Source organism: Rhinolophus hipposideros (assembly GCF_964194185.1).
Source record: "Rhinolophus hipposideros genome assembly, chromosome: 12".
Classification (NCBI taxonomy): Eukaryota; Metazoa; Chordata; class Mammalia; order Chiroptera; family Rhinolophidae; genus Rhinolophus; species Rhinolophus hipposideros.
Genome location: NC_138058.1, coordinates 52,935,063 through 52,959,682, shown reverse-complemented (window position 1 = coordinate 52,959,682; position 24,620 = coordinate 52,935,063). Strand labels below are relative to the sequence as shown.

The 24,620-nt window shown below is 38.4% G+C and overlaps 1 protein-coding gene across 2 annotated transcripts in view; it reads left to right on the top strand.

Moving 5' to 3' along the window:
* The window catches only part of CRIM1 (cysteine rich transmembrane BMP regulator 1), a 184,471-nt gene that overhangs the window by 116,872 nt on the left and 42,979 nt on the right, over positions 1-24,620 (top strand). For both annotated transcript variants that reach the window (XM_081069037.1, XM_081069038.1), the window contains one exon: positions 17,991-18,119. In XM_081069037.1, the coding sequence (XP_080925163.1) occupies positions 17,991-18,119 (129 nt within the window). The remainder of the gene's footprint in view (positions 1-17,990; positions 18,120-24,620) is intronic.

Below are 24,620 nucleotides of genomic sequence, written 5' to 3'. Positions count from 1 at the left end.
GTTTCAGTTGTGGAAAAAGGAGTGTATGGAATTAAGTGTGATGGTGTATAGTTGGCTTTACAAGAAAGGGTGCCTTGCTGAAGCAGATAAAGGTGGGAATAGCCCTACGAATTAGGGACAATCTGTGGTCAACTTGAAATATTTAAGTACTTTTATGTGCATGATAATGTAAGAAAAGTTAAAAGCAGAAATATGCAATCCAGTAAGCACTAACCCTTTAACTTCACAAGTCTTGAATCATAAATGGAAAGACTAAAAAAAACTTGCAAAAAAAAAAAGGGTTTTTTTCCTCTGAAAATAAATGGAGGGAAGTCACTCATTTTTTGCATTCATTAGCATTTTTATTATGGTGAGTAGAGAAGGGAAGCAATTGGTGAATAGAATATACGTGTGTGTGTGTGTGTGTATATATATATATGGAACTAACTGATTTATTCTTATGTCATATAGATGTTTGGGTAAGAAATGAATGCTAGTTTGGTCACTTAGAGTTTGGTGTCACAATATATGCATAGAGATGTAATCTAATCTTCCACTGTTTGAGACAAGAATGATAGTTTTAGTTAGCCATTAATTCCAAAAAAATTGTTAAAAACCTGCCATAATCCAAATGTAGCATTGGACAGGAAGATAAATAAGGGACCGCTAGTTAATTTCACAGAAAATATTTAGGCTGTTTTAAATTAAAGCAGGAGACAAGGAATGTCGTCATTCAGGTACTGTGTTGTAAGTGCTTTATATTTGTACCTGATTTCATTTAACCCTGTGGTGAAGGCCTGATCAGTTCATTTTAGAGATTAAGAAATTAAAGTTTAGAGAGATTTAGATCATTCCTCCAAGGTCAGTTGCCATTATGTGGCTGAGCTGGGGTAAACTGAAGTCTGTCAGATTCAACTACACTTTGTCTGCTAACCCTGCTCCTGAATGTCGTCTCCGTTCATTCATGCACCTATTGCTATTTCCCTTACTAATCTTTCTTCATCGCTGGCTTTTGGACTTGTGTTGGGAGAGATTGGAGTGGGGTGACCGGGGACGAAATCATTTGCAGTTTGACAGTTACTCCAGGTGTTTTTGATGTGATGTCTCACTTGCCTTCTTGTCCCACTTTGCGGACCTCAGGGAAAGAATGCCTTTGGAACATATCCTGGGTTTGCTTTTCGAGCCTCATGTCCCGGCCGAGCCCTCTACTTCGCCAGAAATCAGCATCTTGATTTCATGCTTTGAGGTTCTGCTGGTCCCAGTTCCTTTCTGTCACATTTATGCTCTAGCACTTCTGTCTTCATCAAGCCTTTCAGAAGATTCCATTGTCTAGTTCTCAGAGAACTAATTTATTTTGTGTTTCTTGTTTTTGTTTTTAGCTTAGTTAAGTAATGAGTTTCATAAAAGATTGTGTTTGCCCTCCAGTAACCCTCTCATTTTGAGATGTAATAGGAAGACAGACATATTCCTTTGGTGTGGAATCAAAAAAGTGCACAGCTAAAATAATGATACTAAAAAGTTATGTATCATTAATAAGAAGAAAAAACTTACGAAATAATAAAAGGTGAATGAATCATATTGCTTAGTTTATAGGCTCCAAGAAAGTCTATGGAACTATTTGAAAATATTTCTCTCAGCTGTTATTCGATAGCATATTTTAAGTGATTTCAGAATAACAGAAGGATCAGATGAAATAAGAAAACAGCAAGGTGTCAATGTGTAATAAGCAATCAGCCAGAATTGTTTTGAGAAAAACAGAAACACTGGTATTTTTGCAGTTTGTACACAAATTCCTCTGTGCACAATTGCATAACACGTTTTGGCCCTCACCCTATTAGTTATAGTCCCAAGGTACATAGTCAGAGCCTGAAATTATATGAAAGGACCCCACACAAGGATTGTGGGTTTAGAGTCTTTTTCTAAATAAATTACTGCATCACCAAATATGGGGTGTTAGGACCTGCAGGGAGGAAGAACCTTGCTGTGGCTGTTGTTGTTATTCAAGATACATACCTTCCAAGTGACAACATAATGTGCTCGGTTACTCCTGCAGAACTGGGGACGTGAGCCTGGGGGCCCTTACAGACCAGGCTGTTACTTGACAGCTAACTTGATTCACAAGTACCTAAGTGCTTTTCAAATGGGCACTTAAGTACTCTTGTGATTAAGTCTTACCAAGTTATTGTCAACACCCAATTCAGGTATACAGATAAGCCATCCCGCTCTGTACGTCTGTAACTGTAGTCTTAGGTTTTGCTCTACTGGCTTTTCTCTACTTGTTCATCAATCACACATTATCTTTATTTTCTGGCCGTTTTAAAGAGCTAAGATGGAAATGCATGGAATTGCACATGAAGTTTACAGTTTAAGATAGGAAGCTATGTCCTGTCTCCTTTAAGAACTACCAACAAAAAGGGGGGCAGCATCTAGTTCTTGAAAAGTGATGCTCTTGGTGCTTGGCTCTGAAATCCCCAAGGTCATCCAAACCATCAACTCCCCCCAGCAGGAGACTCTGCACATAGTAGATGTCTTCCTCAGCATCTAGCACCATTTGCATCATCTTATTTATTGCCCTTAAGGACGGAAGCTAACATTTTTTGCCCACTGACTATGAGCCAGGCCTAAGTGCTACAAGAGCATCAGCTCCTTGAGCCTTACAATTTCCCTTTTATGCAGATACTGTATATTAATTTACCATCACAGAACCCAAAGTTCAGAGGTCTTGGAACTTGCCCAAAGTCATACAGCTCGAAAGGGGCAGAGCAGTGTGTCCCCAGAGCCCAGGCTCTGGACCCTGCAGGTACACTGCCTCTGAGACAAACAGCGTACTGCACCCCCTGTTGGCCAGTAACCTGAAAGAGGCTACACATCTCCCCTAAGATAGGAATTTACCATATTCTTTTGGATCCCTAAAACAGCACCTGACATGTACATGGGATGCTCAAAAATTGTTAATGAATAAAAGATGAGTGAGTGAGTTAGGTGAAGACTGGAATAGAACATCACAACCAGACTCCTCTCATAGAGCTCCTTAGCTGAGTCGGGCAGCAGATCCTGACAGGGTTTCTTCACCAGAACCTTAAGTGTGAATGGCTATTTGGACCTCTGATCAGCTGCAAAAAGGAATAATGATAGATTGCTTGTATTTGAAAACACACACTTTGAGAACAGAAAGCAGAGTGTCATATGAAGTGTGTTTGGCATACGATGGGTCCAAATGTCTAGAGGCAAGTGACCCAATTAGCTTCAGATTGACTGTTCACTATCCCTCTAAAGCATTCGCTCTCGACTCCCTACCAGGGGTAGCCACGGGGCTTCCAAGACTGATTTGTAAAGTGTGGTTTATTCTCTCTCAGTTTATGCCCTAAAACCCAGAGTCACAGTTTAAGTGGGGCTTCCCCAGACCCTCCAAGGCCAATGCTCACTGTCGCATTTAATGTACAGCTTTGAAGACATGCCTTGCAAATGTGTAGGTGCCACTCATTGTTATTTCACCTACTTATACAGGCAAGAATTTTTCTTTTAACATCACAATTAGGTATTGAGAATAATTTGCTACTTTTCCCCCAATAACATCAGGGATAAATGCTGCCTAAGATGATTCTTAATGTCAGAGGGACCCTAAGGACAGAGTGCCATTTTCCATTTTAAAAAATTTGTTTGTTTTATAATTAAAAGTAAGATAAGGTGTTGGTAAGGGAATTTTTAATTGCAAGATGTTTGAGACATGCCCATGATGAGTCAATAAGAAAAATGCAAGAGATGTGGACAGGTGTGAGGCCAGCTTGGCTGCGCACGACACCTGATGACATACGAGATAAGAATTTCATCATCACTTAGAAGTTTTGATGTCAGGCTTGATATGCCGTCTCATCTTGGGGTGTGGCTGGATCCCACCTAGGAAGCCACTGTGACCTGAGTGTTCTCCAGGCCTACTATGTGCAGAGTCTCCTGCTAGGGGGAGTTTATGGTTTTGATGACCTGGGGGATTTCAAAGCCAACCACCAAGAGTATCACTTTTCAAGAACTAGAAAAATAGAGGTAATATTTTACAAGGTAACATTCAGTATTATGATTTGGGTTGCCAGTAAATAAACTCCATACTTGGAGCTGGGTGAATGGGTAATTTCCTTTCTACTGTTTCTGTTTCTCTGAAACAAAAGCAAAATCCATTTCCCATCTCAGACAGGAAATCAAGAGTTATTTATTTGTAGATTGTCAATGGTGGGTAATGGGTCCATCATATCTACCCACTTCAGTATTTTTAAAATTTTTTCTATAATAAAAACTGAAAATGAGTGTTATTTGCAGAGTTGCTCTCTGAAACTGAGCTGAATTTCAGGCAGGCCTAATAATTCTGCTAGACTTAATCAACTCTTGAAGTGTAGGACTAAGAGATTTCCTGTGCCTGGCTTATTTCTAATACTCTGGATTAGGATGGAATGTGATTGAACCAGACAATCAACTATTTTTCTTCCTGCCACTTGTTTTCTTGGATCCCTTACCTGAGGAATTCTGGTCCTACTTGGGACAGTGTTCGAGAGAGGGTGTTAGGCATTTCTTGACCTACGTGGATTTAGTAAGCCACTTCAACATCAGGTCCCCCAATAGATGGCATGCTGTGTTCCTCTAAAGGGCTGGAAGTCTGTGAGCTGTCAAATACACTGTCTTCCTCCTCATCGATCTTAATTGTGGAGGAGCTTTATATTCTTTCCCACAAATACTGATGATACAGTTTGAATCTAGCCTCCCTTCAAATGACGTTTCTACCGGGCTGCCAGAAAAGTCTGTACCAGGCACATATCTGGGTGGGAATTCCTTGAAACAAGAAAAAAATGTTTTCCAGCCCTGCCCATAATACTTCCTCACTGAACAGTATCTCAGATGCTTAAGCTACTGCTTCTGCGGCAAGGAGTCAAACATAGTTTGGCTGACCCTAGAGGCAGTGAAGTCAAAGATGCCACAGGGTCACATGGCATTAACATTCTGGTACATAACAGGGATCAAAACTCAGTTTATGGGTGGTATTGCTTCAGTGCCATATACTATGCTATTATTAGTAGTGCAAAAGTAATAAAAGATTCGTAATATCTCAAAGACTCTTAGGCATGTTGTTCCATCCTTTAACTCTAAGTGTCCTGGAAAGTAGTTCCATAAATGGAAGTTAAAATATAGCACAGTCTGTTTTTTCACTTGTCCAAATAAGGTCATATGTTGAGTAACAGATGCATGGCAGATGACCATGTGTTAACCTAGGTCTTTATCCTAAGCATCAGAGATTTTTCAGGGATGAATTTCACAGTATTTTGATTTTCTCGGGTAATTGAAAATGTCTTTAGGTATTTCAAATAACATTGGAATGTCATTGTTCAGAGCTGATTCTGCAACACAGGATCAGAGCTGATTCTGAAACACACTTTGCCTCTGATTTTAGCAGCAGTCAGTAGTCCCGGCTATTAAGTATTTCCCTGTTGAAGTGGCCTGCAAGGGAGCAGATTGCTCTGTATGTCCTCTAGTCTCCACTTTCCATACCTAAAAGGGCATTATTGCTGGGATTCTCATAATTTTCCTACTAAGATAATAATTGAAGCTCATAGTTCAGACGCGGGCCTGCTAATTTTCATCTAATCAACAGAGGCAGGAAAACATAGTCTGGAATGCCAACTATGTGAATGAAAAATATTTAGTCATTCTTGAAATGATAGGAATGTTTTTCCAACAAACTTAAATAAACACAGTCTCTACTGAGACTGTGTTAAACTTTTTTTGGATAAGAGACAACTCTTAGGCAACCAAACAGAAGTTAATGAAGGTTATTAAGAGACATGCCCTTCAGAAAAGGCTTGTGGACTTTAAAAAGAAAGATCCCATCTTTTTCTGGTACAACCATTGACCAGAAATAGCAGAATTGTTTTCCTATTAGCTTTTGTCAACCTCATAGAATTTAACATTTTAAGCAGTAATCACATTATCTAACCATCAAGACTTGTTCTGCTTTACCTAACCAGGGCTGTATTAGACCATCTTATTTTAAAATCCTCTTCACCTCTTTCCTCCGTTTGCCTCAGTTCTAAGGAATGGATCAGTCTCAACACAGCTGAATTTAAAGCACCTGACAGCACTTTTCATATGAAGCTTGTTTTATTTCCACCACAAAACGTCGAACCATAAAGTAATGAAATTATTTTTAAACATACCAAGATTTCCATATCCACGTGAAGTGGTCTTCCTTTCAAAATAATTATATGGGAAAACTATAGTTATTGTAGAAATATAATCATTCAGAATATTTTGGGTAGCACTCTGTTGAATCTGATGTTAGAGCTCACAGCACATCCTATTGAACGTTTTTAGCTTTGTAAACCTCTGGCTTTAAAGGTTTGTCAGAGTCTAGGAACTAGTCAAAGTTATTCTCGTTGTAAGTCTGGTGAAAAAAAGTGAGTGACCGGGCCGCCGATTAGCTCAGTTGGGTAGAGCGCGGTGCTCTTAACCACAAGGTTGCCGGTTCGATCCCTACATGGGCCAGTGTGAGCTGCCCTCTCCACAACTAGACTGAAACAACTACTTGACTTGGAGCTGATGGGTCCTGGAAAAACACACTTAAATAAATAAAAGAGTTTAAAAAACAAAACAAACCTAAAAAACGGTAGTGACCTAGCTGGGTAAAATTGTTCAGAGGAAGCAAAAAGTGACAGTAAAATAAAGGCACTTTGTCTTCTGTGACATAGTAATTTGCTCTGAGAGCAACTCTGAAGAGAAGTTTCAAGCAGAATTTTAACATAAATAGCATTTTAGCCCAAGCATATAGCCTCCCAAAGTGAGTGCTTTTAGCAATAACACTTATTTATAACTTCTGGTGTGCTTATTATTTTAAAAATCAGTTTATTACATCGTATTTTTTATTATTTTAGCGGCTAGAGCATGTATTTAAATGGTTATATATTATATTACAACGTTTTTGTGAAATTGCAGATGCTCCATTCAAACATATTTTCAAATAAAAGTAATTTCTCTATGGAAATAACTCTTAAAAGAGGTGGTGATTCCAGTATAATAAATTCCTAATATTTTAGTTATCTAACCCCACTTGTGATTATACTATTTTAAACTGTTTCATTGAATAGCCTTAAATTTCTCTTAGAAGAGCAGAATGATTTCACAGTGATTAATACACGAGGATTGGCATTAGCGGTAGTAACCCAGTGAATTGTTTTTAAAGGCCCTCTTGTGCTGTGTCCATCTGATTGTTGAAGATACTGTCATGCAGGTGTATGAAGTGTCTGCCACAATATTGTCACTAAATAACAGGACATACAGAAGGAAGGAAAGTGTCTAGTAAAAACTGTCCCTTGCTCATTTATGGATCTCCCATCACAGGTGGCTGCTGAGATGGCGGGAACCTGGATCATACCCACATGTCAGCCTCTTAATTTGAGATCCCCAAATGCTGACTGTATCTGTCAGCAAGCAGATTGGGAAATCTGTTACCAGGAGACTCACAGTGCCAGATCTTTGTCCAGGAATTGTACCTTCATTGATGAGCAATAATCAACATTTAGCACTTTTTGTAATTCGTCAGAAACACAAGATGGCAATGCATTCTGTTTTATACAATTTTGCGTTTGAGTTGAATTAGCAATTTGACCAAATTTTTACTTACCATTTATATCTACAGGATACCTAATTACGTATCAAGTGAATTTTATGCTCATGTCTGAGAGCTTGGTTTGTTGCGTCTGTTTGAAACAGAGTCCAATTCAAGTATCCTGACCATTGGAGACCACAGAGATTAATGGTAGCTGCCGATTGAAAGTAAGATTCAGTTCAAAGCTCCAGCTCTTGTTTTGCAGCACCATTGTGAATCAGGACTAAGAATCCCCAAGAAAATTCTGAGGCCAACCAGTGCTTGGTCCTTGGGGACCCTGAGAGTCATATAGTGCTCTGGGTCCCTTGACCTTTGGAACAAACTGACAGTTGGGTCTGTAAGCCACCTTCCCGACCAGGCAGAATCTTAAGGCATGCACCCTGGGTCTGACCTCTTCCCTAGCTGTAGCGTATTCTTTTCTACTTAAAATTTACCTTGGTTGCCATTTCATCGCTTTGAAAAGGTGTACATACACGGTGCAATTTGAGGCTGCCTTGGATGTGCTTTGGAATCAAACATGGTAGATTTAATGCCTGTATATGTATTTGGTGCCTACCATTTGCCTATGTCTGCGCCTTGCCCTGTGATCAGGCCACCCTGTAGGTTGGGCATCAGTAGGAAGGCACGAACAAGATGGTGTTCTTTTTCACCTTAATTGGAAAGCTGTGGCCCTACATATCAGCTCACTTTTTGAAACAATTCAGGGACTCTCTATTTTGTTAGTGAAGTTAAAAAATAAATGTTCAAAGATAGTAAGCTGTCAGTTGGGGATGGCCTCAGGCCGTGGATATTGAGAGGGAAAAGTAAGCTCAGCTCTTTTTAGTACCATGGCTGACTCTGATGCTTTCTTGGAACCAAGTGTAAAAAAGGTTCCACGGAGATTTTAGGCCAGATGAATTCAGTCTGGGGCGCTTCACAGTCCTGTGACAGACACATTGAGAACGTTATTATCTTAGTGAAATTCTCCCAGTATTATGGTTAAGAAAATCCTGGTTGAACTCTCTCTTCTTGTTGACGTAAGTTTTAGATCACTGACGTTCTGAAACTAAGATGTGCTGACCAAAGACAGCTTTCAGAGATGGGTCTTCTGGATCCTCTTTCACCTTAAGAATGGCCGAACTACTGGTAAAGCTACCAAAATAGTATCAATGATACTGTGATGAGTTTGCCCTCAGCCCCAAACATCCAGCAAGGCCCCCGCCAGGAGAGGAAGAACGGGGTCAGCCAGGCACGCAGAATCATTGTTTCAGCTCACACTGGATAAGCCGATTACGCAGAGATTTCTGTTCTCTGTGAGACACCATGGACACAGTCGAAATGCGAAACAATGGTATCAGACTGTCACTCAGCAAATGTGAAAGGCGCCAATGGCTGGTCACTAACACGCTCCAAAGCTTACCAGACCATATGACAGGACGTCATGGACCCACCTACATCCCAGATGGCTTTTCATGTTATCAGTGGAGATAGAAAATGATGCTTAAGTTACAATGGACAGGGGTCAGAATGCTAAAGCAGTTGTCAAGCATTTATCAGCTGAGCATTTGAGGCCTGCAAAAGGACACATAATTCGTTTACTCAGCCATCATCTGAGACCAGCTGTAGCTCCAAGAAGGCAGCATCATTGCTACAATAATTACAGCAACAGCTAATATTCCTATAACCCTTGTAATTTATAGACTAATCCCCTCTTTATAATCTTAGTTGAGCCTTACAGTGATTCTGCAAGGTAAGAATAATAAGAATAATGAGTATTGCCATTTCATAGACACCCAGAAAGTTTCAGCATCACATGTAAGATAATGAGAAAACGGGGACGCAAGCTAAATCTTAATGACTCCCAGTCTGTGTCCTTGGCATTGCTTCTGTTTAGATCCCCATCGTAAGAGGGGAGAGGGTGAGGAAAATACAGCCATGAATACGAATATACTTGATCATCGTGGTTCAGGTTCAAAAGCTTGCTCCTGGCTCCATTCTCATTGCTGAGATGTTATTCTGACCTTTTGGGGCCTAGCCTTTGATCCAGGTTCTTTTCCTGAGCCTCTGCCTGGAATCTGACAATACCGTTGAACCTCTGGGAAAGCCTGCTTCCCTTTGTCCATTCTTGTTTCCCCCACGTAAGGAAAATCTCCACCCAGAGCACTGAGCTACTGTCCCAGCTGCCTCTGCCCTCACACTTGCCTCCTGCCCAGTCACATTCCCATCTAGGCCCTGGGCCCTGACCAGTGCCCCTCACACCCCCACTGAGTAAAATGCATGGGCCCCTCAGTGCCAGGCACTGAGACACTGTCACCAGCACATGCGCTTTCTGCTCCCGACTCCTCTCTTCTCCCTCTGATTCTTGCCAGTCTTTGCTTCATCCTGAGGTAACTTTGCTGAGCAGTCAGCAAAAGTGCCCATCCTTCATCCAGTACTAGATGAGTTGCTGAATTGAGTGAGTGCCCAGGTATTTTCAGGACTGTTTTAATAAAGCTTTATTCACTTGGCACCATGAAGGTATGAGGTAGTCACAGAAGTGAATTCTCCAGGTAATTGAAATTTGGAGGGTCAGATTTTATGTTAAGAATTTTGGAAGACTCACAGTGCTTTGTGTACTTTTCGTGCCTTCTACATCCAGAGATACAGATTGTAATATTAACCCATTGTAGGTAACTGACTGTCTCATTTTGGATTGCTTGGGTGTGGGGATTTTCCCTCAGTTTTCCTGATGAGTATGTCAGGTTCACAATAGCCGCGTGATCTATATAATAGCTTGCTTCTTTGATACCTACTATATATGCAAGGGACTGCCTCAGTGAGGAGGAGCTTGGGAGGTTACTGCTCTGTCCTCCCAGTTAGGAAATAGAGACTCAGCCTGTTACAGGACAATACTGAGTGGGGGGCCCTTCCTCGTCAAAACCGCACCCCGACTTTAGGTGCTCAGATGTCTTTTTTTCCCCTTTGTTCATTCATTAAACCTTACCATGGGCTAAGTACTGTGCTAGGTGTTGATGTTATAAACCATGAATAAACTATTGTCCCTAATGCGAGAACGCTTCCCCCCTGGTCCTCAGCTGTTTCTCAGAGTACTGGGTTAAGATATCGGATTCTGACTACCTGACAACCCCAAGTTGATCATAGCTTTTAAAATATACGTATACACATATATTTATAAATATAGCACATTATTTCCAGATAAAGGTTACCAAGCTACGTTCTGTATGAAAATTAACCAAAAAAAAGGAATGAAACATAAGACAAGTATAGAAGTTCCAGATTATTGTTGGAATCCAATCATTTTGTGAGCTCTTCTCAAGCTGAGTTCCTGGAAAAAGATATCCTACTCTATATAAAAAAGTTTTTTTAATTTGTCTTTTGTGGTCTTTTAATAATAATCTCAGAATCATACTACTGTCTTTTCCTATTAAATATGAGATTGGTAAAGGAAGAAAAATATGTCCAACTGCCAAGATTCCTTGGAAAAAGCATATAAAGTTAATAAATAGGTCTAAAGTAAATATATGATTGCTTCTCTATCTGACCATAAAATAATACAAATCTTGGGAACATTTTCACACCATTCATTTTTAAATAAAGAAACTGCTCTGAGATAAGTACTTTAGAAGTTACAAGGATGTAGGTGTTGTTATGAGAAATATATACAAAGGAAAAAAGGATAACTAAATGTGTAGTGCCTGAAAGAATTTGAGAATAGGAGATATTTTTCCATGACTTAATGAGACCTTCTCAAATACACATTCATACCCCATGGAAATTCCCACTTCCAGATTAGGGAATTTTTGTATCCTCAATTTTTTTTTTTCTTATTGTCTACATTAATAGAGTTTTTCCTCTAGCTTCATTTGGGAAAATTTCATCTTTACAGTACTTCTCCTCCCAGGCTGCAGTTATGTTGACAATATGGTGATTTATTTGAATAGTTTTTTGACTAGTTATGGTCACATTTGAAAAACAACTGTGGTAACAGAATGACATATGAAGACATGATAAAAAAGATTAGCTATCTCCTTTGGTTCTGTCTTGGCCAACTTTATCTTCAGTTTTATGGCCCTGGACAAGCTACCAGGAACTGGTGGGCTGTAGGAGTCCTGATATATTTAGCCATATAAAGTGAGTGAAGCTTTGAAATTTTCCCTCTCCTTAGATATTTACATGGCTTAACCAAGTCTAACCCTGACCACCCCCACAAACAAACAAGCAAGCAAACAAACAAACATATTAAGGAAGTAAGGTCCTGAGTTAGGTCTGAAAAGAGAAGATAATTGTTCATCTTTGTCTCTCACAATTGAATGAGCAGGCTTGTGAATTTATAAAGAACAGCTACATAAAGTAGCAAACCATTGTTCATGTCCAAAAGGAGAGGTAATAAGAGAAATAAGAGACAGATAGAAATAAGCTTTCATGTATCTTCTACTTGAAATTTGTTTTCACTTATGAAAGAAATGCAGGAATGTATCTGCTTTAAAAAACTACTCTTTTTTTTTTTTGGCCATTTGCCTATAATGACGTTTTTCCCGAAAGACTCTTCTTAGTGAACATGTGTATATGTGTGTGCGTGCATGTGTGTGCGCACGCACAGGTACTGGTATGGGTTTGTAGAAATCAAGGCTGCTGATAGACAGCTGTTACCCGCAGCCAGGCCCTCCAGACCTGCCACTCACCCAGACCCCAGCATGGTGACAGGCACTCCCAGAGAAAATGGAAATCTGGACCCAGACCACCTTACCCTCCTGACAGTGGTAGTTCTGCAGACAGACCCAGGAGGGATGGCTCTGTATGCTTCCACATGTGTACTTTTCCAGAATTACCAGCCAGGTACTCCAGAGCTACTAATTGGCTATCAGCCTTTCCAGGGTTGCTAATCAGAAAGAGAGCTTCACATATTTCTCAATGGATGTAATAAGTATTATTTGCAAAAGATAAACAGTTCATAGTAATCAAGGTAGTGAGAAGAACCTTGTATGCATTTACTCAAAACCAGAGAAGTTCAGTGGGGTAATGTAGATGAGTCATCAAGTTAAAAGCATCTGTTAACATTTTCATTTAAGCTACATCTACCTGAAATTTAAAAAACAATGATTATATAAATTGTTTCAGAAGCAAGTTAACATTATGACTACACCTTTTAAAATAACTGAAGGTCAAAATATATTCTTTTTTGTTCTGTTGTTGTCCCAAACATGTTAAACTATCCTATATGACGATAGCACTGATATTAAAACTTGAAATTGACATCTTAAAATGTTGAATTTGAGTTTCAACTTCTTATTTCCCTTTCTCCTTTTTGGAGAGTTTTCCATAAAACAAAATAATAAGCAAGAAAGTAGAGAGCTTAGATTTGCTTAATACATTTATATTTTCTAAATAATCAAATATATGTTATTTTAGGTCAAGAGCTATGGCCTTGATGTTAGAATAATGATTTTTGCTTTAACTTTATCCTCTGGACCAAATTAATTGTGATCGCAGTGCCTTAATATCCCCATTGAATAGATAAAATTGCTCCTAGGAAATACTTGTGTGTCATTGTTAAATATCGGTGTGGTTCTAGAAACTTAGTGTCTAACACTCTCTAAATCCTGAAAAAGTGTGTTTTCCTGGAAATGTTTTTACTGATAAAGGACTTGTTGGGCTTCTTAGGATATGGAAGAAATATTCTTCCCAAAATGTTAAATAAATGTAAAATAAAGAACCGATATGTGTTTACATATTGCATGTTATAATAGGTTTCCTTCCAGAATTTTGTTCTCTAACTCAGGGGATAAGAATTGGTGGCTGAACATCTGCACTCCTGACACAGTCCTAAGTGTTCTGGTAAAAATAGCTCTTGAGGACAGTGTAAGGTGCTGAGAGAATCATTAAAAATCATTGCAGAAAACAACAGGTTGAGGAGAGTTGTGATTCCCGCTCAGATGCAGAGTAGGAAACAGCATACTGGATGTAGACATAACAAACACCCATTTTTGTTCTTTATTGCTTCTAGGCTCAGAAAATATTTCTAGAATTCTTCTCCACAAAGAAGCTGTTCCAGGGTTCCCTTTAGAAATAGTTGTAGCCAAAGACAATGAATTCCTGCAGTTTCAAGCCTTCTTCCTTTGGAGGACATTAAGGTATTTCTCTAATTCCTCAGCTGATTCAATACAAGATGAGAATTTCAGGGAAAGTCAAGCAGTTTGACTTTCCCTTCACCAAATCCCCACCTTTGTGCAAGCGTTTTTCTCATTCTCCTGAATGAGGCTATGCAAGACCTTATCTCTCCTTTGAAAGAAGCCCACTAACACATCTCTGCGCAACCATTTTAAAGGGGGACAATTTTCTGTGTTCCAAGCAACAGGCATCATATACAGTGATGCATTGATGTTTCCAAAAGTCTTAGCAGGATCTCTGTTCAAGTGCTAATCACCAAACTTGTCAAGGACACAGAATCATCTTCATCATTCTAGAAAAGCATGTATTCTCTGGCGTATCATTTCAGTACCGTACCCTATGTAATTATAAGAGCACGGAATGTAGGGTTTAAATGAGAAACTTCTGGCCTTTGGACCAAGACATAGCAGGATATTTTCCATATTCAAAGCACTGTTTCATAGACTAGAGAAAGTGTAGGATAATAACAATTCCAGATCCACAAATTTCAGGATGCTCTTACAAGCAGAACACACATTTCCCATATTTCACTGACACTTCCCCAAGATTATTTATTTGTTTTTAGAAACAAGCATACTATGGTACCATGATTCTGGATTCTTTAAAATGATCTCTTCCCCCACTGAGAACTTCTTCCTTGGATAAAAACTATGTGAAAAATCTAGCCAGCTCTTGGTCATTGTTCTTGAAGGACTGTAAATGTCATGTTGATTTTAAATGTTCCAGTTCAGGATGGTATCAAATATGTCTCACTTTGGAGTTCACTGCTTGGCATAGGAAATTGAATTTTAGTATTCTCACAGCACTTCTTTCTCAAAAAAAATTGCCCTGATGTTAATAATACTAGGACTAGGTCTGAGATAACATGTTAATATATTGGACTGAAAGCAAACTCAGATCTGTTTTTGGTAATATCATATTTTTTTGCCAGGTAATTTATGGTTGCCTATTTCTGTGGTAATATTGTTCTTACGGAAATCTAATATAGATATGGCCTAACATGGTAGGAAACCGAGCACTAAAATGTTAAGAAGATGATGAAGGGAATAGAATATAATGTATGACTTCAGATAAAATGTTAGGAGACATCTAGTAGCCTGCATATTGTCTGTTACAAATCAATAGTTAGCCCCAGTGACATAGGACAACAGCAGTGAGTACCCCCAAAACATGCATCACCCTCAACAAGCTTTTAAAATTTGTTCCAGTCTGTGTTTGAAAAGGAAAACAACACTTGTTTATTAAATATAATAAAATGAGATGACTAGCGTTAAAATGTTTTTGTTTCTTTTTAATTTAGACTTCTATTTATATTTAATAGCTCACAATGAGCGTTGTTGTGTTTAGCCTAAGCTGTTGATGGGGAATTGAATAGTTCCAGACTAAATTGGTAATTTTCATGAATGAATGTTTGTTGAGTTTTGAGGTTTCCTGTGGGTTCTGTTGAATTTTTCTGTGTTTTGGTATTAAATAGAGAGGGAGTCAGATTTCCAAATGTGTATACTTCCCAATTTCTTCCATCTAATGTACATTCATAAATGAATGGGGAGATAGAATTTTAGAAGCCCAAAGTAATTGTTTGATTCTTGCACCCTACATATTATCGCAGGCCTAGTAGATAGCCAATAGGACTTGTTTTACCTAAAATATTTACAATGCAGCATTGTAGGACCAGCATCTACTGAACAGCCCTTCTATGTACTTTTTTTTCATGGTTAAACTGAGCAAAAGATGTTATCCTGAATGTTATAAGGGAACATTTTGAATGTATATTCTGGAGAAGCATGTGCTGTGTACGTGTGTGACTGTGCCTAGCTCATGCAGCTGTTTGGATGAAGCGTGGGGCTGTTCACATCCTCAAAAGACCCAATTATTTTTTTATTTTTCTTTCTAGCCAAAGGTCATTATCCTAATCCCAACCAATAATCATAATATGTACCTAATATGGCATCTACATCACTAATTCTCTTTAAGTCTCTAGAATTCACTGAAAGTAAAATTCCATACTACCCTATGATTATTATGCTTTTTCAGTGTCAGTGTAGTCTGCCTAAATATTTATTTTTCCATAATATATCTTCCTAAGGCAAAAGTTTCTCTTACACTTAAATAACAGTAAAGAGCACAAGGTTTTGGTCTATGTAAATAAGCTCAGGACATTTCTATACCTGTAAGCCATTCACTAAAGCACTGGACGTTCAGAATCCATTCCTGGTCCTCGCTCTAATAACTCTCTAGGACGTAGTCCTAATTCCTTCCTCGATGGGATAATCTGTAGTGTGGTTCACTTAAACATGTTACAGGCCCTCTGCTCTGTCTTAAGTTTGTGCTTAGAAAAATTTTGACAAAACATTGGCAGTCTTGTGGCCGAAGATTGAAATAGAATCATTATTTTGGGTGGCTAATAAGAGTTGTGATAAAAGAAGAACCATACAGGTTTCAAAACGAAAGATGCTTATGGTAAATTTTAAGAGAATGTAGGAAAGCAGCTCTACTGTATTCATTCCACTATGTCTTACTACTTGCCTAAACTTAAGCTACTTTTTGATGTTTGATCTGTCAGAAAGGGTACTTTAGTCATTGAAGGAAATTAGACATTTTATAGCGATGAAAGTGTATATACAAATTTTAGGGAGATATTCTCCAAACTGTGTTGTAATAAAAATAAAGAATGTGCTATATACCCCCTCATCATACGTATGTTTACTGGGAGAATGCTGAGCAAAGCATCTCTTTAAAAAGTTGTATTGCCTACTACCTGTGAAGAGTTGAGTCACTGGCCCCTTTTAGCAGATGGATAGAAATGTAGAACTCTTGATCTTAGCAGTGGCAGCTAAAACACTTATTTTGGTCTCTCTTCCTTGGTAATGGGAGATGAAACTTGAGAAGACAGTGCAGACTAATGGATAGAGTGTTGGACACGGGAACCCCTGTGCTATTCTATTCCCAGCCTGCTACTGGGTTGCTATGTAAACTTAGATAAGCCATTTACCCTGCCTGCACCTCATATTTTACATTTATGAAAACATAGGTAGAGACATTCTGTACTTAGCTCTTCAAAAGATGTTGTCACCACCAGCTCACTCAGAAGAAGTTCATGGTATACTTTGGTTGAAAAGAGACTGCAGAAATACTGTGGTGTCTCTGTTCCCTTTGACAGTACCCTAACCACAATCAGAAACTATCTACACCATCCCTTACCAGTGCCCTGCAAAACAGGTACCATTGCAATGGGCTTTGTATTGCATGGAAGCTAAGAGTGTGACCGTGGAGTCAGAATGCCTGGGTTGAAATCTTGGATCTGCCACTTCCTAACTCAGTGAACTTGGGCAAGGCAATATAGTAGATTCCTCATCTGTAAAATGGAGATGATGATGGCACCTATCTCATTGGAGTGTAACGAAGTTTGAAGGTATTAATGAAGAGCACTGAGAACATTATGTATAGACATGTAAGTGTGCAATTACTCTTACTGCCTAGAACAATTCTTCGTTATGAACCTGGCAGGGAAGGTAAAGCATCATCCCTACCTTGTTTTCTTCTATGCACCTTTTCCCAGAATGGCTGTTTGCTCTTCCTCCCAAAGGCTTGTATCTCACTCTGCCCCTTTCATAAGCACTGGGCCCTGAGTATAAGCTACTTGTCAATGTTACCCATTGTATCATCTGTAATAATTGAAGGACTGTCACGCAAAAGATGAAAGAAATCCAGATGTTTCAAACTAGTCTTCTAAATATCTCTGATTGATTAACTTCATAAAATAAGCTTACAGATTTCAGAAGTATGGCATAATGGAGAGCAAGATAATTGACAGTTGAAAGCAGTGTCTTGATTATTATAAAAAATAAACAGAAAACATGAAGAAGAAATAGAAGAACAGTTAACAATTTAAATGAAGTTCATTTTAACCTCTCTAGTCTGCTTCTGTAGTGGTGACCCTCGGAGAAGTGGTATGTGAGGGTACCAAAAAATGTGTAAGTTGCTCAAACATAAATGAATAGAGATTTAGGATTGTCAAAAATCTAAATAAAAATATTTCTTTTTCATAAGGTTAATGACGTTATGAAAGTACAGAGTTTTAGGATTTGTACTTTGAAATTTATTGTTATGAAAATTATTGATTAGTTTTTACAACTTACTGTAGTGTGGGATTGAAAAGATTGAATAGCATCTAAAGATAATCATGTTTCATTGATTTTTTTTCTCTTTTTATTATTAGAACCAACCTACATCACAATTGATCCACCTGCATGTGGGGAGTTATCAAACTGCACCCTGGTGGAGAAGGACTGCATTTATGGTTTCAAACTTGATCACAATGGTTGTCGAACTTGTCAGTGCAAAAACAGTAAGTATACGGAAGACTTTTTTTTTTCCCCGAGCTTAATATGATATTATCAAAGCATATTATGTGATTGAATATCTTTTTCATTCCTATTCATGACATTCCCTTAGCAACCTGAAAGAAGAACAAAAAATTATACTGAACACAAACAAACACATAATCGTTTGGGGAAAAAGAGCTGCTCCTTCATTCTGGTTTTCATCTTCGTTTCTTTGATTGCAGATGCTCCTTGATATCCATCTGCATTGTGGGTACAAGCCCTCGGGGCTTTAAATGTATCTGTTCAACCACCCAGTTGGGTCTCTCTAACAGCTTTGACTGGTCCTGTCCAGTGACAAGGAGGGCACCCACCCAGAGGATGTCACATTCCATGTATGGCAGCCATAATCCTTAGAATGTCCTTCACTTTGTTGATCTTAACTCTCCTCCTTGTAGATTGCAATCATGTCCCCAGGCCATGACCTCTGAAACTTGATAGAGTATATTGTATTTCTTACACACACAAACCCCAAATTTGTTCAAAATGGTTTTGAATTCCCCTAGTTCTTCTACCAAAGTAAACATCTTCAGTCCCCTCAGCCATTTCCCAGGTGACATAGTTTCTGGAAGTTTCTTGGTCCTTTCCATTTTTAACACACAGTATATCATTGTCCTTATTAAAAAAAAAAAAAAAATGTGGCCCAGAAACAAACAAACTACTCCAGAATTTCGTCCGATCGGTGCAGTACTATTGTGTGGCCTAAGTTTGAATTAGCTCTTTGAATTACACTCTGTTGGCTCATACTGAGTTTATAAGCAGCTAGATCCACTAGATGTGGTGTTTTTGTTTTTGATTTTGTTTTTTAAATATTAGCTACTGTTAAATGGTTCTTATCCATTCTGTATTTGAACATCTGATTTTTTTTTTCAATGTTAGAAATGCAGGGTCATATTTAATAGAAATTATCCTGAGAGTTTCATGCCATTTTCCAACTAGTTGGGATGTTTTTGAATCTTGATAATGTGATCTCATACTTTATCTATTCCTCCCGCTTATATTAAATAAGTGTAACTTACATGTCCCCATCTAAAACACTGAACTAAAATTAAGTTGTATCGAATGGAGAGCAGATCCCTGTAACTCTAAAGACCCTTCCTGCTGAATAACATTGGACCCTAATCCTCACTCCTTTGGTGGAATTATTTAGCTAACAACATGTCAGCTCCATCTCCACAAGGAAGTCTTGAAACACTGGGCTCGTATCTTATCTGAAATCAAAATACATGATAGTTGCAGCATTCCTTTGCTGGAAACCCCATTTTAAACTTCAGATGAAGTTAATGGGGCATGGCTGGTTCTTCTTGAACCTCTGCTGGCTCTTGGTGGTTGTTGCTTTCTTTTCTCCCTGTCACAAACCACACGTTTAATCATTCTTTCTCCGGCATTTCCAGTGGTGAATGTCAAGCTTTGTTTCTATAGTTTTATCCTTTGTCCCTTTAGAATTGACATGTGGCCCTCCTTTAGTTTTCTGAACTCTTTTTGCATTCTCTCTGATCTCTCCAAACATAGACAATGCATCTGTAATAAGCAGGTTCTCTGTGAGCCTCTGGGTATAATTATCCTGGGCTCCGGGACTTGGAATTACTTAATGGAGATAGAGACTCACTTTGTGATTTATCAGTTATCTTGGGCTTTGTATTCCTCTTAACCTTAATTGGTCAGCACTTTCTGTTGTAAGAATGTTTTCACAAGCAGACAGATACAAAAGAGGGGTCGGAGTAAGTCAGTTTTCTCAATTACGTGTTATCACGCTACCTGCCTGATGGAGTTAGTGCTAAAACAGTTTATAAAACTGTTGCTGTGGCTGTGGGTAATTGTCATCTTTCAATTTTTCATTGGCCTCCATCTATGGGGGGCTGTCCTGCCTTCCTGCACTGACTTCTCTGTAGAGGTGGGCCAGTCATCGTCACCCATATCTGTCTCTCGTAGCTCCCTTTGGAAATGCCATTTCGTTAGGGAGCTGCTTTGGCAGCCACATGTGTTTATTTAAATGGCCAACTTTGGTTTTTTAACAAGATAATTAGTGATTGTATTGCGAAGAGTTCATATTTTAACACTTCTCATCTCTCTTGAGCGTTACATCCTTTCCGAGCAGTGCACCTACATTTTTTTTCCTGAACTTTCTGAAGTCTAGAAATATAGACTTCATTGTGCTTAATCACTCCACCAGCCACCTTCACCTGGGCTTTGCTGTTACTAATATTTTGGCCACATGGTCGTGCTTTCATAAGACCCCCTGAGCCCTTGGTAGTTAAAGTCAAAGAAGCATTTCCGTCAGTTGTCATCAAAGCACATCAAAAACATATCACTAGCTTTTGGCCAATTGAGACTGTTAGGAAAAGTCGGCTCTGCCTGCCTTTGTGTTAGTATTGCATCCTGTGGCTTTGTAAAAATACATCCCCACATTCTACCTGCTTTGCTCCTCCATTGCATTAACATGAAATATGTATAGGAGACTGTTGCATTTTGTGTCAGCAATTCTTTTTTACATATAAATATTAGCCATTCATTATTTGCAAATTTTAGGGATATCTAGTTTTTCTTTCTTCCTTCCTCCCTCTTTTCGTCCTTTGCCTGCTATATATAAGCACCTGTCAAGTTCAAGGTACTATAGTAGGTGTTAATGCCATAAAGACAAATAAAACACAAGACCTGCCCTAAGAAATAAAAATCTCCTGTACCCAACATGCTAATAAAATATCATTTTAAGCCAAATTCTATAATGTACCCAAGTACATTCTGTTAAGAGAACACTTTGGTCCTGTGGGAGAACCCAGGTACTCGTTTACACCAGAGTACGGAAGTTACTGATCCTTCTCACAGAGCTGTGCTCAGTACTCAGCAGATGTTGGCTGAGTGAATGAGCAGCCAACTATCAGAATTGGGGATGCCACTGGACATATTCCTTGTCTGAGATCTCTTCCTGAGGTCTTGGCATTCTGACCATATATCCATTTCATCATACTAAGATTCTTGACCTAGCTTTGTCTCTTGCCATCTCACTCACTGCCACCATATACCTAAAAACATAATTAAATACTAAGTGGAATTTGTTAGTTTCTCCCTATCATCAGACATCTAGTCGTAGAGCATTCTACTCTCACCCCCTCCCAGTGGCAATCCTGATTATTTCACCGGTTTGGAAGCCACACCTTCGGGAGGTGAGTCAGATTAAACCAACAGATCTTTGGTTGTCAGATTCTTGTGGCTGTACGTACCTAACTCTCCTCTCAGGCTCTGGCATCAGACTGACCTATGTTTGGGTGATCACAGATTACTTCTCCGCATCCCTGTGTACTCATCTGTAAAGCTCAGATAATAATACCTAATTAATGGGTTATTTTGAAGACTAAATGAACAAATGAATGCAAAACTAGTGTTACCCCTGACATATGGTAATTGTTTACATGATAGCTGTATTATAACAGATCCATTTCTAAGTCAGCCCAAGCTAGTTGACGTGGAAAGCCCCCAATTTCCCCTCGTTTATTCCAACACTAACCTGCCTTCGGTTATTCATGTCCTCTGAGGATAGTCAACACAGCAACTTTCCATTTACCTTTTAATTTTAACTCTTAAATATTCTGGTTCTCTTTTACCCAGTTTTATGAAAAAAGAAAAGCTCCTTGTAGTGAAGGATGGCATAAATGTGTTCTTTATCCCATTGCAGCTACTTGATAAGTATTGATTTTTGTCTAAATTTCCCCCTTACGTTATTTTTCTGTATTCCACCAAAAGCCTGTTTCACATGCAGTGGTCCTAACCATTTATACCTAAGTTTTTTGTTAAGGATTAGACCTTGTTTATATAGACCACTGGCGATTTCTTAAAATAAGACCAGCAACAAGTAAATATTTCTCTTCTGTTCATTGGTTTGTTGTTTGCTTATTCATTTTTTCTCTTTTATTTATCTAGCATTTGAGTACCTACTATATGTTAAACACTAGGGATACGAAAAAGATAAAAATGGACCTTTTCCTTGACTAATGTTGGTGATATTGGTAACATGCCAATATCATATTGCAACATAATTAAGCACATTACAGATTGAAAAAATTAAGCACATTTAAGATTGGGAAAAAAAAAACCCAGTAGAAATAACACCCTTCAAAAGTACATGGAAGGTTCATGACAAAGAATTCTTTTGTTTAAATATATTGTATTGTTGCTGTTTTAACCTATAATAAATACCATTCTTACAACACTTACAATACAATTCTTAAGCAAAGTAATGCATCACGGGCTCACAGAGAAATTTAAATTATTTTAAATTTTCTCAGGGACGTATTTAAAATTTTAAAAATGTGGTGGAAAATGTTTAAGTAAGTAAAATAGCAACAAAAATTAAAACAAGCTACTAGTAACCTAACACTATTGGTACAAACATTAATAACATTGCTCTTTAATCAAAAATGTTTGTTTCTGTCAAATAGACATAGTACACATTAGCTTACTTTGTGAACTATATGTAGTAAATGATAATCTATATGAATTAATCTTTTGGCATCTTATTTTTCTACATCTTTAAATCAAGTGGATTTGACTGGATTATTTGTAGCTTCTTTTCCAGTTTTAACATTCTATAATTCTGGGAGTTAATAATGCTTTATCTAGAAACTGATGAAGATATAGAAAATTAATGGTAGCAGGGGGGGCCGGCCCGGTGGCTCAGGTGGTTGGAGCTCCATGCTCCTAACTCCGAAGGCTTAGGAGTTCGATTCCCACATGGGCCAGCGGGCTCTTAACAACAACAACAAAAAAAAAACAAAAAAGGCAAAAAAATAAATAAAATAAAATGGTAGCAGGGAGAAGAAGAGTTTGTATTTTTCATGAAATAGATATCTGAATCAAGCACCTAAAGACGGTTGCAGCATCAAATATAGGGAGGCGGGCTCCTCGTTTTCATTTCACTGTAACTCTAACACTTAATCAGGATCACGCTTAAGACCACCATTTGCAGTGTTGCATTTCTTGATTTAGTAGTCTCAGGAACTTCATGGTGTTCTTAACTGATGGCAGATTGGTGAGAATTGCCAGTACCCAAGTGGGAAGTATGCAGCAAAGAAGTGTAGCAGGACTCTAGGGGCACCTGTGCGTTGTGTTCTCTACGTAAGTTACATGGTATTCATTTATAATAAAGCGCAAGTGATGCTCCGTACAGTTGTGCCACATCTGGCCTTAGGAGCAAACAATTTTTTTTCTCCAGAGTATACAGAGAGTTTATTCATAGCAGCTATTGACCAGCCATAATGTATAGTTCCTTACTTTGCCATTATTTATCACTTTCTCTTCAATGGAAATTTCCCCCCATGGATTAGAAAGCATTTTTAGATCACGGTCAAGTCATAAAGCTGAAAAATTATGAACACAAAGCCACCATTCTTTCTGTGGTTGCCTCAAGTAAGGTACTGAAGCTTTTCAAACAAACTTATAACCCTCCCCTCCCATGTATGAATGAGATTTTTCTAATCTGTCTATTCTGTTCTTTATGTAAATGTTTGCTTTGATGATATATTTATCCTAAGAAAAGTCCATAATTGTTACGTGGATCTAGGACTGCCTTAGAGTTGGTCTTTAATGTTCTCTGTTTCTGAGCCAGGAGGTGGTATGTTTAGATGCTTAGTAAGTACCAGTATTTTTGGAAATTTTCAATACTAGCAGAGTAAGCTTTTTCATCCTATTATTTTTCTGTTAATATGGCAGCCTTGATGAGAGTGGAGGAATAAATAACAAAAACATTGATTGATTCATTTATTCAGCAAATCTTTATTGAACACTCACTCCATGCTAAACACCAGGATAGCTTCTGGACTGTATAAAGAAAATAGGTCCCCGTCCCCACCAGAGAGCCCCCTTCTTTTGGGGTATACAATGGAGATAGGCCCAGACCACAGGCCAAGTCAGAGCAGCATGGGAACACCCCACCCTGGGTGGCATAGCCTGTCTGCTGTCTGTGAATGCCCTTATTTTTGTTTAAACATAGCAGCCTTTGCTTGAAATTCCCTCCTATTGCAAAGCAGAGTTGGTTAAAGATAAATTTAGTTTTTATCACATTTTTTAAACTTAGTGATGCAACAGTCTTCTTTAAGGTTGAAAACCATACTAGGTTAAGGTCTATGGAAATGCTCCTTCTTTTTTATAGGACTAGAAAAATTAAGGCACAGAGTTGCTCAGACTCCATAAGTTTCAAGTATGCTGATTCTGGGAAGTTCTTAGAGTGATTTTAATTCATCTATTTCCCAGCCTAATATACTCCGTGTTGTGACTTAAAAATTCTTGTAATAGAAAAATGAGCTCACAACTTAGATGTCAGTATCAGAGAAAGAAATGGGACTATGAAAATCTTTTCCCTTTTTCATCATTCCCTCAAAAATGGTAGAGAGATAAAAAATGACCTTGCAAGTCACATAATTACAGATTTTTAAATGAGCCATTTAGAATTTTGCTTTTAAGGGTGCAAATTA